This window comes from Podarcis filfolensis (genome assembly GCF_964270895.1).
Source record: "Podarcis filfolensis genome assembly, chromosome: 10".
Lineage (NCBI taxonomy): Eukaryota > Metazoa > Chordata > Lepidosauria > Squamata > Lacertidae > Podarcis > Podarcis filfolensis.
In genome coordinates this window covers 55184209-55201406 of record NC_139612.1, presented here as the reverse complement: position 1 = coordinate 55201406, position 17198 = coordinate 55184209, and the positions used below count along the sequence as shown (strand labels likewise).

Here is a 17198-nt window from a genome sequence, read left to right as displayed (position 1 = left end):
GTGTGTGTGTGTGTATCTGAGAAGTGTAAATACTGAAGTATGGTGAGCTATTTCAACCAATAAAATGTGTTTACTTCACAGTGAATGAACCGGGAGATTATTCCCTTGACTGGAGCTTGAGGTATATATTTATACAACCTTACATACTGAAACCAGCTATTCTCTTGGATCATGTCCTAGAGCAGGCATCCCCAACCTTCGGCCCTCCATATATTTTGGCCTACAACTCCCATGATCCCTAGCTAACAGGTCCAGTGGTCAGGGATGACGGGAATTGTAGTCCAAAACATCTGGAGGGCCGAAGGTTGTGGATACCTGTCCTAGAGCTTCCTCTTTTTTTACTATATTTTGAGTCTATGACATACAGGTGCACGCTGTTATGCCGTGGTAAGAAATCCCCTCTTCAAATGAGAATTTTTTTGCGCTAAAAGAACTTGAATTCCTTCACAGGCATTTTATCAAAGAATGTTTTTGCTTCCTTTCCCAGAAATGCAGAGTGTCCATTCTGTATACAGTACAAGGAAAAACAGAGGGGTCACCCCAACCTCATTTTTAAGGTTCCTGCTTATTCAGATCTGCCAAGCAATTAACTTTCAGGCAAACAAAGCTGGTTCTAAACAAAGCCAAGAGACATTCTGATGTCAGTACCCATTAATGTGAATTGAGGGGACTTCTTACGTCTCTTTCGAGATCTGCAGTCCTTTGTACATCAGCGGCGATGGCTTTCGAAAGTCGCTAATGGGTTTCTGAAGTGCCAGAACTATTTGGGAAGGGCACCCTGGTCCGTGGTGCTGACATAATTATGAAGCTTCAAGTAGTAGCAAACACAGACCAGGATTAGCATAAACTTCCATCTATTTCCATGCCTGCAGGCAGAGATTCTCCCAACCCTTGGTCCATCTAGCTTAATATTGTCTACACTGACTGGCAGTAGCTCTCCAGGGTTTCAGGCAGGGGGCATTCCCAGCGCTACCTGGACATGCGAAGAACTGAACCTGGGCTCTATAGAGTAGGTGCTCGTAATGTTACCAGTCATGTTGAAGAGTGGATCCACATTGCTCCTCATTGCAAGAAAACAAACAAAATTGTAATACCAGGGATGTTTGTCTACTTAGAAGTCCGAAAGAGGTATGCTTCTCTTCTAGTCTATTGGCAATGCCCATTTCTATGAAAAGGGAGGCAATGGAGATGTAAAATGTCAGTGCTGAATTTGTGGCTGAAATCACTTATGCATTCAAAGCAAGAAAGGGAGCAGGCAGGGTTGAGGATATGTATGTTTGTTGTTATACTTTAAAAAAAATCAGTGAAGATAATTAAAAAATAAAATAAATGTAGGTCGATACGAACACCAGTTTTTCCCATGCTGTAATTTTTCATCTGTGAGGGTCTAGCAAGTGTAGCATCTTGAGCAATGCTTGCAAGAGGTACTGATAGATGATAGATAGATATAGTATTTTATAGCAATACTCAGGACAGCTTATAATGTAGGAAAAGAGGATACTTGGCTGTATGAAGGTTCTTTTTCTGCTGTCTTTGACCAAGGTTCAGGAGTGTATTTGTGAATCCGTAAAATAGCCCACAGTCACTGGTAATGTTGGAAAGGTTCTGGCTCGCTGTGCTTTCTGCGAAGAAGGTCCCAGGTTTAGTTTTTGGCATTTCCAGGTAAGGATGAGAAAGAACTCACTCTGAAATCCTGAAGAACATCCACTACCGAGAAGTGTAGACATGGCTGACTAGATGGGCCAGTAGTCTAACTCGGGGTATTGGCAACTTCCTATCAGCCTCTGTTCCTAAAACACTGCAAATCCCAGGCCTGAATGCTTCCATCTGTACTGTCATGTCCAGGTTACTTCTTTGCGTGTTTTATCAATGCACCTGAATGAGGAAAAGATACCAAGGAAGCTGAAGGAGAAGTTGTGGCCCTCTAGATGCTGTTGGATGACCATTCTTTCCCCCCATATTAATTTGCCCCCATATTAATTGTCTCACTGGGACTGATGGGAGAGAGTCCTTCATCTTTGAACTAAATGGAATGGGAGAGATCATCTTGTTCCTGCCACACTCCAAACATCAGATAAAAACTTGCTGTTTTAACGAAGCTGTGGAGTTATCTACAATCAATAACTTACAGTTGTCACACAAGCTAATTTGGTGCTCAAATCCAGTTCTCTCTTTTAGCAGAATAGTAAAATTATTTCAGATGCACATATATATTTGGGCAACAATAGTGGCATTCTGTGTCCAGCTGGGACAGGACTTTTGAATCTGGAAATGGTTTGCCCTGGAATTGCCTCTTTAACTTTGAGATAATCAAAACAAGTGTCCTAATAAATTACCCAAGGCATTTCTAATTCAGTTGCTTTCCTGTATATTGCTCAAGACATTACTAGTTTAGCTGTTTTCTATTTTGTTGTTGTTTGTTTGCAACTTGGTCTATATGTGCAGAGAATTTTCTTTGTTGTCAATCGTCCACTTAAATTAACAACTCAGTGGGTGGCCACTTCTACTTCTCCCATCATGACTGCCAACTCCCTTCTGGTCATGGACGTGCCATAGACCAACAGAATGAATCTCACAGCCCCGGTTGGGGAACCCTTGACCTACTGAGTGTGCTCATGCCTGAGTGGCCATTTAAACTGGGGTCTCTCTGGTGCTAGTACTACATGCTGCTGGAATAGTGTGGGAAGAAGTCACCGTAGGGGAAGTGGATCCCAAGATGATGAGGTGAAGTGTGAACTGGGTCTCCGTCACTTGCCAAGCCATCCATCTCTACATGTGGAGGCTTGTGGCACTGCTATGTCATCTCCACAGAGGGCCGTAGAACAGTGCTCCCCCCAAGGGGGTACAAGATGGTACGCAGTACCGCCACCTTTCTTTTTTGTTTTGTTAAAAAGTTTGGCACTTACTGTGTAGCAGCTTCACGGTGAATACCGGCACCTATTTTTCTAGGGGGAAAAGCACTGCCGCAGAGTACTCACTCAGGCTTTCAACATCTCCATTAATATGTCTACAGATCACAATAATTTCCGAAGCTTGAATAATTTATTTTATTCACAAGCAATTTCTACAGCATAGACATTTTTATTAACATCAGAGGAGCCCTCCCCCTTTAATGGGGAACCCTCCCCGCAAAAAAATTGATCCTAGTACAGTTACTGTGGTTAACAAAGGCTCTATTTCTGTACACATCCAAGAGTTTCTGGTTACATCAGTTATTAAAATAATATGCCTATTGTAGAGGCCTGGTATTTAGTTTGGGAGAGATTCAGGTGTCAAGTGTTCTCTCTGGGAGTCTGGTTTGCCACCTCAAGGCTGCCCCCGTAGTGTAGTGTAGTGTAGTGTAGTGTAGTGTAGTGTAGTGTAGTGGAAGGAGAACAGAGATCTAGGAATGTATATATATTTAGAACAGGAATGATGCATCATCTGCAAGAGTGCCAGGCATCTGAAGGACGCTCCTTGCTCTGGCAAGTGAATGTGGTATTGATGAGGCTTTCAAGTTTTACTTGAAAAAACATCATCTGCCACAGAAGGCAGATAAGCATCAAAGTTGGAGAATGTGGTGAATAATTAGCCAGAGGCTGGATATCTGCCTCTCCAGCTTTCTCTATCACTGGGTTCCTTCTTCATGCTAACAGTTTGGTAACACTCCATCGCAAGAGTGCACAATGCAGCCTGATGCCCTCTGGCTGTTTTTTGTTTAATTTATTATAACATTTATGCCCTGCCTTTCTTCCAAGGAGCTCCAGGTGGCCTGTATGGTTATTTCCCCTCTTTGTTTTATCATTGCAGGAACCCTTTTAAGTTAGACCGAGAGACAATGACCGGCCCAAGATTACTCAGTGAGCTTCACGGCTGAGGTGGGATTTGAACCCTGGTCTACCATGGACCTGGTCTTCTCCCTGAACCAAAGGGCATCTGTGCAGATAACCCTCTGGCCTTGAGCAATTGGCTGATCAAATTGGTTCTTCCTTGTTACCAAATAAATAACTCCACATACAACTTTTTACTTTTTCTTTTTAAAAAATGTTCTATAGATATATACATATAGATACAGTCTTCAAAACACACTTTGGATGTTAGGACTGTAGGCACTGTGATTTATGTATACCCCATCAAGTAAATTGGCTGAGTGTTCTATAGAACAAAAATAGGTTTTCTGTGGAAACGATGGGGGAGTGAGGGATCAAAGCAATTCCATGGTATTGCTGAAAGACAAGAATAATGCATGCTTTTCCCAACCCCTTCAGTACTAGATGGTGGAGATATGATGATCGTTAGGGAAACCTCCAACAGAGTTACTTCTTACTTAGTTCAGGTTAATGGAACAAATATACACTCAAGTGTTTTCCTTTCTTAACAGCTGTGCAAATATTTTGCTCCCAACTTGCTGTGAGCCAGCAAGTTCTGTGGATGCGGACTATGATGGGCCAGTGACATTGCTGGCTGCTGCCCAGTCTGGAAACTTATCCAAGTGAAAGAGTCTAATTCCCCAAGTATTTATTGCCACTGTAACAACCACTAGACCAATCAGATTGACACCAAAGCCAGCTTTGATCTATGAATGAAAAAAACAAGGGAAACAGACCACATTAATTGTCATCAGTTAAGGTAGGACTTCTCCTCTCAAGGTAGCAAGGGGTACAGGTAGACATGCCTTCAATGAAATTATGAGATTAATCATTTTTCTAAAATGGTCTGGACAAAATCCTCAACATTAGCAAGGGGTGGTGAGATTTCAGTTCATCCTAGAGCAGGTGAGAAATCTCTTTTGTACTGTGGTTATTTTCCACATTTTAACACAAGCGCATCTACAACCACACCTTCCTTTGGCCCTTCTCCATCTGATCCAGTCTGCTTGTAAATTGTGCTAGTAACTTCATTGATGAAGCTGCTGATAATGGGGCAGGATAATTCTCCTCTTGGTTTTGCCTTTGTGCCATATCCAGGTAACTCATTCTGCACAACACCTGGCTGAGAACCTGACTCTAAGTATTGCCTTATTTCAGGAAACCTCAGACCCAAGGTAAAAGGTATGCATGCATTTAAACCAACGCATGCCTGTCTCTATGCTAGTGTTTTCGTTGCTCTCATAGAAGTGCGTGTTGGCGTCATGGGCATGTGGGTTCCGACATACACATGTAACAGAACTGAGATAATATCTGAATGGAGGATGGAAGGGGTGCATGCATAGAAACCTTTGGCACTTGTGTAAAATTATTTACCCTATTGTACAGAGGTAAGAGGCTCTTCCTTGGTCCCCAGTCAAGATTCCTCAAGCACATTCCTTGTGCAATTCACAAAAATGTTGACATCCAATCTGAACTCACAATTGAAATGATAGATGCTATCCGGTTTCAAATTTGGGGGGGAAACCATCATTTAAGCACCACAACAAAACAGTTGCAGTGTTAAGTGATTATTATCACTGCCCCTTATCTAACCAATTTGATCATTCATCATTCTGGATGCATCACTCTTGGTACTTACCATATCTTTGATCTGGCAGTGCCCATAATTGAAGACAATGGCATTTGGGGGGTTGCCCACTGGCAGCATCACCGCAAAAGAGATGCACATGGTGACAGGGATCAGGGTGTACAGAGGGTTGATTTGTAGGGTTTCCGACTGGAAAGAGAAAGGGGAGATATGAGCATTTGTAGTCAAAGAAAGTAGTAGACTACCAAAACCTATTCCTCGCAGGAAACCATTGTTTTTCAGAGCCAATGTCAGGTAGTAGATAGAATAAGGTAAAAGGTAAAGGACCCCTGGACGGTCAAAGGCAACTATGGGGTTGCGGTGCTCATCTCGCTTTCAGGCCGAGGGAGCCGGCATTTGTCCACAGACAGCTTTCTGGGTCATGTGGCCGGCATGAGCAAACTGCTTCTGACGCAATGGAAACCAGAGCGCACAGAAATGTCGTTTACCTTACCGCTGCAGCTGTACCTATTTATCTACTTGCACTGGCGTGCTTTCAACCTGCTAGATTGGCAGGAGCTGGGACTGAGCAAAGGGGGCTCACCCCATCATGGGGATTCAAACTGCCGACCTTCTGATCGGCAAGCCCAAGAGGTTCAGTGGTTTAGACCACAGCACCACCCGCATCCCTTAGTGGATAGAGTATTAGATCAAGGCCTCCAAAGTGGCACCTGTAGGCACCACTGCACCCAAGTCCCCTTGTCCTTTCATTTTTAAAATTTGGGCTGGCGGGGGTGCAGGTTCTGGTTGTTTGCCCTGGGGGAGGGGTTGCCTTAGGTTGGGGGCAGAACGTTACTATTTTTGGTCTGTGTTGTATTTGTTTTGTGGGAGGGGACTTGGAGTTTTGCCTTCTATTTGGGAGGGGGCGGTTGAGCACCATCCATTTTTCTTCTGTGAAATGGGTATTTTGTAGTGTCCACAACAGTTTCTGGGTCCTAAAACATTGCTGACTCCAGGACTAAGGCAGCAATATTATATCCATTTGCCTGAGAGCACTTACTTTTAGGTACGCACGTGTAGGATTACTCTGCAATAATATGTTTGTTTCTGCAAGTTTTAGGATCTTCGTTTTGTATTGTTTTCAAACTTATTTTCAGTTGCATTTGTACTGCTTTAAAAACCATTTTAGCTGTTTTTAAGACATGTCTGCAAGTTGCCTTGAAACATATCTGTAACTAGGTGATTGATTGATAATAAATTGACCCAAAGTCTGTACTCACCATGCTGCATAAAATAGGTAGGAAGATGGTTATAGTTGCTGGGTTACTAACAAACTCTGTTACTACGGAGACCAGGACGCAGGCCAACAGACTGACAGCCCAAGAGGGAAGGCTACTCAGGGACAACATTTGTCGCCCAATCCATGTGGAAAGGCCGGAAGTCTGTGGGGGAAAGACATTGGGTGAAAAAAACTGGTTGGACATCTCCAGTCCATCAGTAACTTTTCAAGACATCAGTCCCACTACTCTGCAGGAGTACAGAATGGGCTGGTCACTACACTGAGCTGAGCACACATAATTGAATACAGTGGTACCTCGGGTTACAGATGCTTCAGGTTACAGACACTTAAGGTTACAGACTCTGCTAACCCAGAAATAGTACCTCGGGTTAAGAAGTTTACTTCAGGATGAGAACAGAAATTGTGCAGCGGCGGCGTGGCAGCAGCGGGAGGCTCCATTAGCTAAAGTGGTACTTCAGGTTAAGAATGGACCTCCAAAATGAATTAAGTTATTAACCCGAGGTACCACTGTACCAAGTTGGGCTATGTGGCCAGGGTTCAGCTAAATTAGCAGAAGATAGCACAAGGACCCTCAATAACACAATGGGGCTTTCCCTCATCTCTGCCCCCACCTTCCAAATGCCCTGCTTGGAGATACTTTCTCCGACATCTTCCTGTCACGGAGCAGGAGGAGGCAGTGGGCTTGATGCCTGGTGGAGAAACTTCAGAGAGTTTACATGGGCCAGAAGCCAGAGAAAAGACATTGGTTACTATAGTTTTCTTAATAATTGCAGCAATGATTATATTTAGATTAAAATGCTCACAAGAACTTTTGTTCCCTAAGTAGGTTTTCCTCATAAATTTAAGATGACCCTACAATTCTGATTTGGCAATCCCTGTACAGTAATCAATTTCTGCAAAACTGTATGTGTGTTCTTAGTATAGTGCACTCTTGCATTTTTTATTTTTTAAAAAGTGGTTCAGAATAGTGAGTGGGGGATCTCTCGTCATAACGGGAGATTGCTGAAAGAAATGATCTTCATGTTGCTTCCACTTCAGTATGCTTATGTTAATCTTGCCTTCAGAGTAGAGTAGGGAAGCGGGGGATTTTGTTTTGCTGTTTAGTTTTAGCTATTTACTTGTTTTTATCCTGTATTTTATTCTGTGAATCGCCCTAAGATCGTATGACGGGTGGTATATAAATCTAATAAATAAAATAAAAAATAAATAAAAATAAAACTAAGGATTTAGCCTGGGGCCTTCCTGCAGCCACCAGGAATTCTTTGGCTTCATGCTTTTGGTCTATTGTGATTTTACTAACTGGATTGCATTAACATTCATTTATAATTTTTGCTCAATGCATTTTTATGTATTGCTGGAACCCAATCTGGAGATCATGTCAACATGATGAAGGATGGTGTACAAATTAATAGAACTAAATCAATGTTTTTGACCCACTCCTAAATTTGGGAGGGACCGAGGGTCTCAAAATGGGGTGAGGATTTCCAACTGCAGGGAATTCACTGCAATGCTGAATTCACTTTATCTCTAACTTTGACTAGGCCCCAATATTACAGTGAAAGTCATCCAGGCATCAGTCTTCAGAGTATAATTTCAGTCCAATGTCATGGGGACATCTGTAGATGAAATATACTCGAAGTCGAGAGTGGATTTCATGCTCTTTATTCAGCTCATAGTGGTGAGAAGGAATGGAAGTTCCCCCAGAATGTCTGCTTTATATACATTATTTACACAATGGGCCCCACGTGATTGGCTAATTCTGGGATTCTCCTGTAGGCCAATCAGGTCGCGGATTCACTTCCACCTGGAGCTGGATTGGGTGGCTCCTGTGGACCAATTAGACTGCTGCATTCTGGAGCCTATTGTTCTAGGACCAATCAGACTGCTGCCTTTTGGATCCTGTTCAACTCAGTACATAACAGTAGAACAGGAAGGAGAAAAAGAGAGAGGGAGGAAGCTCAAAGAATAATAGCTAAGGGGGCACCAGAGAGAGTGAAACTGAGTGAATAGGGTGTGTGTGACCTGAGATAAAACAGCATTCTCTTGAAGAGAGATGCATCATTGTTAAAGAGCTCTGACATGTGCGGATCCCAGTTTTATAGCACAGGGGGTTATCTGGGGATAATGGTGTTACCTTGCATCCAGCTGCTAAAGCATAACCTCCTCCAACCAAGACCACAATCTCCCAGGGCATGGTTTTCTCAAAGTCCTTCCAGGTGATTATTGGTTCCCCTGCGTTAACATTGGTGGAATTCGGAACATCTCCTGCATCAAAGGAAAACACACATAGAAAAATAAAATTGTCATTTCCCCAGGTTTTTTTGCAAACTCAGATTGGCGTGGAACACGTTGTCAGGAAATGTTCACAAAGAAACACAGAGTCCTGGAACAGGACTGACAGGAATGAAGACATCCTCCCTCTGCATTGCTTGCTTGCTCTGAACTTTTTTTTAAAAAAACAAAACCCACAAATCTTGTTAGAAACTGGAGCCTATATGAAACCACTTACACTGAGGATGTGCCGAAAAAGAAGGCTTGGGTTAAAAGTAGTCTCACTTAGCAGTCGCAAAAGGCCAACATTTTCTTCTGAGGGGCAAATTGTTGTTCCTGTTCTGCTTTCAATTTGTTGAAGTGAGTGTGTGAAGCAAACTGTGATCATGCCCAGCTGAAACAAGCCTGGAGAATCTGAGGTAAGGAAGAGGCAGCCCCTAAATTGTGGAATCTCCCCCCACCACCAAAAGGTTTGTTTAGACATTTAGCTTCTGCAATATGCTGAAGATACACCTCTTTAACCTGGCCTTTGATGCTATATATTGGGAAGGGAGGTTGATGGGAGAAAAGAGCTGAGAAAATGGAAGCTGACCCCAGCCAGAGTCTAGTGAAAAGAAAAGCTTCAGGGAAAGAAGTCTGGCCCTCCTATAAAAAGTAAGAATTTATTAATCTAGCAGAAGACCATTGCCTTCTTTTACAGCAGCCTTACCCAATGTTTTGGACTACAACTCCCATATAGCTTAGCCAGCATGGTTGTGTGATGCTGGGGTTGAAGGGAGTTGTAGTCCCAAACATCAGGAGGGCATCATCTTAGGGAAGGCCAGTTTACAGGAAAGCCTCAGAGTTCACAAACAACCTGGAATGCAAATGGCTGGAATTGCCCACATGTGGTTAATCATCATACATCATTGCCTCGAGCCAATCTGGAAACAAAGAAGCATTATCTGAAGCTCACTGTTGTGACTGATTTGAATGTGTGAACTCCCCTGCAGGTACTTTGTGTGTGGCTGGAGACCAAAAGGAGCTAATACAAGATGTGTCGAGTGCTCTTATGTTTGAGTCCCTCATACCTTTCCCCTTCTTTCCAAAGCATGGCTTCTTTGCTGGAATCAAGAAGAGGAGGAACCCAAGGAAAACAGAGACTGTGGCATCGGTCCGATAGCCTTTCCTAGGGAAGAGACATGGGAGTTGTTTTATAGAAGGCAGGGAAAACAGGCAGCAGAGATCTGTGTGGCTCCTCCTGTTTCCTCTTAATGGTTTGTTGCAAGTTTTACTGGCATGCTGCTCATGTTCTTGCAGTTCTTAGACTCCATATTACATCCCCAAAACACCATGCCATATTTTTTATACATGTTATAGGAAGAGTAACACCAGGGTGGGTCCTAATATATATCTCAAGTGTCAAAGGCCATGACAAAGAGATGTGTCTTCAAAATGCTAGGGAAACTACAAAAGGAAGGTGCGAAATCTACCTCTGTGGGGAGGGAATTCTACAGAATGGGGGCAGCCGCAGAAGATGCCCTCTCCTGAGTTGTCATCCCTCAAATCTCTGAAGGTGGTACAACAACAAGAAGGTCTCAAATCTTACAACCTGAGGGGGTCTGGAGGGAAGGAGATGGTCCTTCAGATATTTGGGGCTGAAGCTTCACATATGTACCCTCAGAAAAACTGAAAAACTACGCTTGTAAGCTGTGCCAGCGCATTTATCACCATAAATGGCTTAAGTGTAGCACAGACAGAAGGACTTGCTCACAAATTTATTGACAGCTGCACACATTATTATAGCTAGGAAGTGGAAGGGGCAAGCATAATTTAAATGGAAGAATGGCATCAAGGGGTGTGGGATATAGCTATTGATGATAAATTAACATGTGCCATTAAGGCAGGCCTCCTCAACCTTGGCCCTCCAGATTTTTTTGGCCTACAACTCCCTTAGTCAGGGATGATGGGAATTGTAGTCTCAAAACATCTGTAGTTCCGAGGTTGAGGAAGCCTGCATTAAGGTAAGATGGGGAATATGCAGGAGAAATGATTTTGAGGTGATATGAAGTTATGGAGGGTGCTTGTAAAATTTCTACTATTAAAATGGAAAGGGGTCAAACCATCACAAGAGGTGTTAACATTTTGGGAGGTCGGATAGTTACAATGGAATGGTCTCGGTGGTGGTGGGGCGTTTGCCTGACACCAAATGTGGCGCTGGAGGCCTTGTTGACATTTCAGTATTAAATATGGCACCAAATATTACACAGGTCCTTCTTGCCCACTCTGCCCCTCCCAACTCCACTTGGAAAAGTTATTGCTACAAACTAGGAACTTACTTTCCAAAGAAGGATGACCAGCCTGGGACAAATCCAGGCTCCCTTGTAAACCAGAGCAAAGTCATCAAGATGAAAAAGAATGCTGTCACCCACTCTGGATAACTAGAAAGGAAATGGGACAAGGGGAAGCATTTAATACTAGAGAGGCCAATAAGGAAAGATTTTACCAATTAGCAGTTAGCTCTTTTTTTTTTTAGTTAAAAAAACAAACACTCAGCTCCTCAGTTGACAGCTGTGCATGTGTAGCAACGGGCAATTTTTCCATCCTCTCAGTTTCTCATTTTCGCAATCTTAAATTCTCCACATTAGTTTATGATTTTTTCAAAGTAAAGAGTCTGCCTGAAAATCCATCAGAATTAATTCTAATATGCACCTTTTTGTAAGCAATTCTTTTCTAGTATGATCGTTTCTACAAAGCAGGTTCCCCTAATATAATGCATTTTTGTATGTCATGTTCATTAATGTTAATTATATGCTTTTCTAGCTGCACTCTAACTTGATACATGCATTTCTGCTTGGCTGGAGAACTGTACTGCAAAATTCAGAGAAGTGTGAACTTCAAAGAACACCTGAGTTTTGCTTCATGTAATGTTATAGAAAGTACAAATTATGTAACTTTGCCTTTAAATGCAAATTGAATCAAATTCTCCGATGCCTATGCATGAGAAGCAAAACCTATACAGTTCTTCAAGTATTTAAAGGACTAGAAGACAGAACAGACTCAAGAGGTAACACAGGCAGTTTCTGTATACCTAGCCAGACCATTGGTTCATTGAACACAGTATTTTCTACGCTACTTGGCAATGGCTTTCCAAAGTTCCAAACAAGGAAAATGCTCAGTCCTACCTAGAGATGCCGGGGATTGAACCTGGGACCTTCTGAATGCAAAGCAGGTGCTCTACCACTGAGCTACAGCCCTTCCCCTTGGGTGGAAATGGAAGGGAAGCTGATTGTGGCTGAAGCTCAAGAGAAACTTCCTACTGATAGGAGCTGTTTGACAGACTGACTCGGGAGGTGGTGCATCTCTCCTTTGCTGTAGATATTTAAGCAGAAACTAGAGTGCTAAACCTGGTGATGTTTAATGTCCTTTCCAAAGCTATGACTCTATGATTTTACCTAATATTTCCCAGTTTCTCATATTCTTCCTGGATTCTCTTCTCAGACATCTCTTCCCGTCTGGTCTTCTTCTTCTTGCTTAGTGAACATGTCTCTTTAAAACTGAAAATAATGTGAGGCATGGAAACAGAAAGCAATTAGAGTTGTATAACTCGGTTTGCACCAAATATTCTCTATTTTCATCACTCAACTTGAAATCCATATACTGGACAAAGGTGAGCCAATTACAATCCCTCTCTCAAACCCACCCAAACTGTACCATTTTTGGGTGATAGTGAAAATAAACAGGGGTAGATCCCCTTCTGCATAGTTTCCACTGAAATGTGGTTTCTCTTCACAGGTGGGGAACCTGTGGCCTTCCAGAAGTTGCTGGACTACAACTCCCATCAGTCTTAGCCAATGGGCATGTAAGGAAAAACTGTAACTGTGAGTAAACTAAGAAAATCTCTTGCAGATAGCCCACAGAAATAAATGGGATTTGCAGAGCAGTTTGCAATATACAGTGTACTTTTACGCAAAGACTATCACATCCCCATCGTGAAGCATGGATGACAACACTTCTGTAGATGATCTGCACAAAATAAGGCAGGGGTTTTTGCTGTTGGCAAACTTTAATTTGTTTCTTTGCTCATTCCCAATATTTCAGGGCAAGCCCTCCTGATGTATCTCTCACACATGATGAAAAACATAAAACACACCTAAAAACATATTTTAACAATTACAGAGATAACCATTTAAACCAGGGGTAGTCAATGTGGTGCCTTTCAGATGTTTTTGGATTCCCAGCTCCCCTTGCCCCAGCCAGTCTGACCAATGGTTGGGAATAATGGGAGTTGTGGTCCAGCATCACCAATCCAGCCCCTTATATTACATGTATTTGCATGACTAGCAACCAAAGGATGATGGGAGTTGTAGTTCAACAACATCTGACTAAAATGTTGGCTACCAATAATTTAAGTGATTAAAATACCCAGCCCAGCACCTTAACTAAAAGCATACTGAAACAGGGATGGCTTTTCAGATGTTCTTGGAGTCCAGATCCCACCAGCCCCAGACACAGCAGCCGATAGTCAGCACTGAAGGCAGTGCATCCAATATCATCTGGAGGGCCAGAGATTCCTCACCTCTGAGCTAAAATGAGCTGGCCCCTACATCTCTACCACCTGTGTTTTGCAAGAAATGGTTCTGAACACAGCATGAAAAGCTGGTGCAATCTGCACCTGAGCAAAGAGCATATCACAGTAAGCCCCACAGCACTCAGGTCAGGACTCTAGCAACAAGACTCTGCCGCAGCAGTAGCAGCTTATCAGAAGAAAGTACATCAAGCCAGCTGGCCGCCGTTCTTGAATACTGCTGATGCAGCTGGCCAAAAGGCATAACTTCAAACATAATGCCGCTGTTATTCTCCAAACTCCACTGACTCAGCAATCGGTCAGGTGACTCACGGAATCGACAATGCTTCTCCATTCACGATAAACCTGTTCTTGCTCTTTAGCCTCCTCAGGAAAGGGGCAGCTCAGTAGCAGAGCACATGTTTTGCATGAAGAAACCCTCAAGTTTGATTTCCACTTAAATGGTCATGGAGCAGACAATGAGAAGGACTTCTACTGGAGACCTTCAAGAGCCACTGCTGGTCAGAGCAAACAACAAAGGACTAGAGCAGAGATAGCCAACACGGAAACTGTCAGACTCCAACTGCCATTAGTCTCAGCCAGCATAGTCAATGGTCAGAGATGATGGGAGTTGCAGTCCAGCCATCAGGAGGAAACCATGTTGGCTACCACTGAGCAACAACGTGGGATGACACAGCTTCATGTGTCCTTCTTTCTGAGCGCACAACTTATTGGGAAACAAGACATCCTTTGGGAGAGCCAAGACATTCTATCTCCTAGCCTCTGACTCACTCACCCTCAGTCAGTGAGTCTGTCATCACAGCCAGAAAATATATATTCATTTGTCTGAATCAACAGCACCAGGGAATCAAGTCTTGGCTAGTTTTGAAGCTTCACAGGAGTGACCCTATTTACAGGGTAGCTTCCTCCTCTGGTGCGTCTTTGTTTTTGTACCTCTTTGTACTTCTCCAAGCAGGATTCCACCACAACCCCTGCTCCTCCATGCTGCAAAGAGCAGCTGGAACCAAGGAAAAGTTGCCCTTGATGCAGCCTCCCACAAAGTTGGCTAATTTTGTGGAACCAAGTGCTGAAATCCAGTTACACAAAGTACCTGGGGACAACGACACGGAACATAAAAAGAAGCTGCTGGATCAGACTAAGGGCCAGTCTAGTTCGGCATCCTGTTCTCACAGTGATCCACCAGATACTGCAAGCAGGAAGTGAGCACAACAGCACTCTCTTCACCTGTGATTCCCAGGAAATGGTACCCAGAGGCCTACTGCGTCCAACAATGGAAGCAGAACCTAGATATCATGTCTAGTAGACTCCAATAGCCTTATCCTCCATGAATTTGTCTAATCCTTTTTTTAAATCACCCAAGTTGGTGGCCATTACATATCACTTATAGGTGCAATAGGTAAGATAAAGGGACCCCTGACCCTATTGGTGACAACTGTGGGGTTGCAGCACTCATTTCGCTTTACTGGCCGAGGGAGCCGGCGTACAGCTTCCGGGTCATGTGGCCAGCATGACTAAGCCGCTTCTGGCGAACCAGAGCAGCGCACGGAAGCGCTGTTTACTTTCCCGCCGGAGCGGTACCTATTTATCTACTTGCACTTCGTGCTTTCGAACTACTAAGTTGGCAGGAGCATTGACCAAGCAACGGGAGCGCACCCCGTTGCGGGGATTCGAACCACTGACCTTCTGATTGGCAAGTCCTAGGCTCTGTGTTTTAACCCATGGCGCCACCCACATCCCTATGGTGCAATAGTTGTAGTTTATTTATGTGGTTCTCAGCAGGGTAAGTGACCTACTCAACTAGGGCTCATCATCTTCAATTCTGGGTATTGCCATGCAAGGTCCAGGTTTCTTTGCCTGATCTCTGGGTGGCAGGTGAATCAAGCAGGGCGTCCCAGCCTTCTTTCTCCTAACCTGCCTAGCCTGACTTCTTCTTGTGCTGCATTCACTCTCTCTTGCCTCCTGCCCTTCAGTTTCCCTTTCCTCTTTAAAGGGGTCTGGCCTCACCTCTGGCTCTGCCCTCTACATACTTGTGACAATTCCAAAGCCTCTTGTTGTTATCTAAGTCAATCTGAGGTAGGAAGGAGCGAATCTGTCAATTCTGGTTTCACTCAGTTTCTCATTTTCCTAGCCTTAAATTTAGTTTTCCACATGAGTTTGCAAATTCTTTTTAAGTTCTCATGAAAAGTTATACGCATTTCTTCTAGAAACATTTTTTTGCAAGCAATTTTCCTTAATATAATGCATGTTTGTATGCATGCACAATTTTTTATGCCCAGTTTACCCAGCATATGCATTTTTGTATATGTTTATCTGACCGGAGAACTGCATTGCAATATTCAGAGAAGGGCAAATTTTTAAGGATGACTATGGATTAGGTCGATTCACATTCAAATGTGAACTGAATTGAATTTCTTCCCCATTATGTCACTCATAAATGACAGTGCCCACAGCCACACTGGGTTGATGCTGGCAATGCCAGGATGGCACAGGGGCATCTCACCAAACCCTGACACTGTCACGATAAGAATTAAGCTTCTGCTCAAACAAACCCTGTTCCAGAGGACCTTCTTGCCCCCATCTTCTCCCTTGCTTTGTCCTACACTTTTGACCCACTGTCTAGGTCAGAAAGAATAGTCTTTGGTGTCTTCACATATTCCCTCCTCTTGAACTATTGCAGCATCAGGTTTCCAGGGGAATATATTCCTGAATGAACTGCAGTAAGCAGGAGTCAGAGATTAATGAGCCTCAGAATCCACTAATGTTTCATAATAGGTTGCTAACGCTTTCATTCCCTTACGGATTTTTTAAAAAACCAACCCTTGTTAGAGAGAATATTTGGAACTGTAATGTGGAATGCAAATGCTCTTTGTGAAAGAACTGTGGATCATGTTAGGACTTGTCGTGGGATTATAAATTATTTCTGATTTACTATAGCCCCCCTTTTTTGCTAGGGAACAGACAACTTATGGGACTGAATGGTAAAGCACATGGAACAGATCCATATTTAATGCCAGAAAAAGCCAGGGGCAACCAGAGGTTTTTAACATCTTCCAGCTATTCATGTACTAGCATGAAAACTATTTCTTTATTTAGCATAGTTCTCAATGTGACTTGAAGAACAGAAGGCTCTGGTTTTTTAAAAAAATAAAACCTCCAAATATAATTGATTAATAAACTCAGGGTCATGAGCCCCACATTGGGCAAAAGATTCCTGAATTGCAGGGGTTGGAGTAGAGGAGCCTCATGGTCCCTTCCAACTCTACAGTTCTATGGTTCTAAGGGAAATCTTCACCTGCCAGCAACATGAGGACATGGAAGTTGCTAGGCAGATATCCTTTGGCAAAGAATTCCAAAGAGTGGGTGCCAACGCAGACAAGGTCCTACCTTAGATACCTTCCAATCTTTCATCTGAGGAGCAAGGATACATGAGCATCTCAACAGTCAACCAGAACAAAGCTGCACTTTTGCAAGCACACGGTGCCCGTGGAAAGCCCACAAGCAGGACCTGGGAACAACAGCATGCTTCCCTCCTGCGATTCCTAGCAACTGGTATTTAGAGGCATACTGCCTCTGACAGTGGGAATACCAGTTGCTAGGAATCGCAGGAGGGAAGCAGGTGGGATTCCTAGCAGTGGTATTTAAAGC

The 17198-nt window shown here is 43.3% G+C and overlaps 1 protein-coding gene and 1 long non-coding RNA gene across 2 annotated transcripts in view; one reads left to right on the top strand and one right to left on the bottom strand.

The window, feature by feature from the left end:
* Positions 1–17198, top strand: part of LOC310742845 — a 164190-nt gene that overhangs the window by 22509 nt on the left and 124483 nt on the right. The window lies entirely within an intron of this gene.
* Positions 3024–17198, bottom strand: part of SLC13A4 (solute carrier family 13 member 4) — a 39687-nt gene continuing 25512 nt past the window's right edge. The window contains exons 10-16 of the mRNA XM_083572356.1: positions 12421–12522; positions 11305–11406; positions 10057–10154; positions 8850–8980; positions 6696–6857; positions 5488–5625; positions 3024–4555 (exon numbers count right to left, since the gene is read on the bottom strand). Of these exons, the coding sequence (XP_083428482.1) occupies positions 4418–4555; positions 5488–5625; positions 6696–6857; positions 8850–8980; positions 10057–10154; positions 11305–11406; positions 12421–12522 (871 nt within the window). The 3' untranslated portion in view covers positions 3024–4417. The remainder of the gene's footprint in view (positions 4556–5487; positions 5626–6695; positions 6858–8849; positions 8981–10056; positions 10155–11304; positions 11407–12420; positions 12523–17198) is intronic.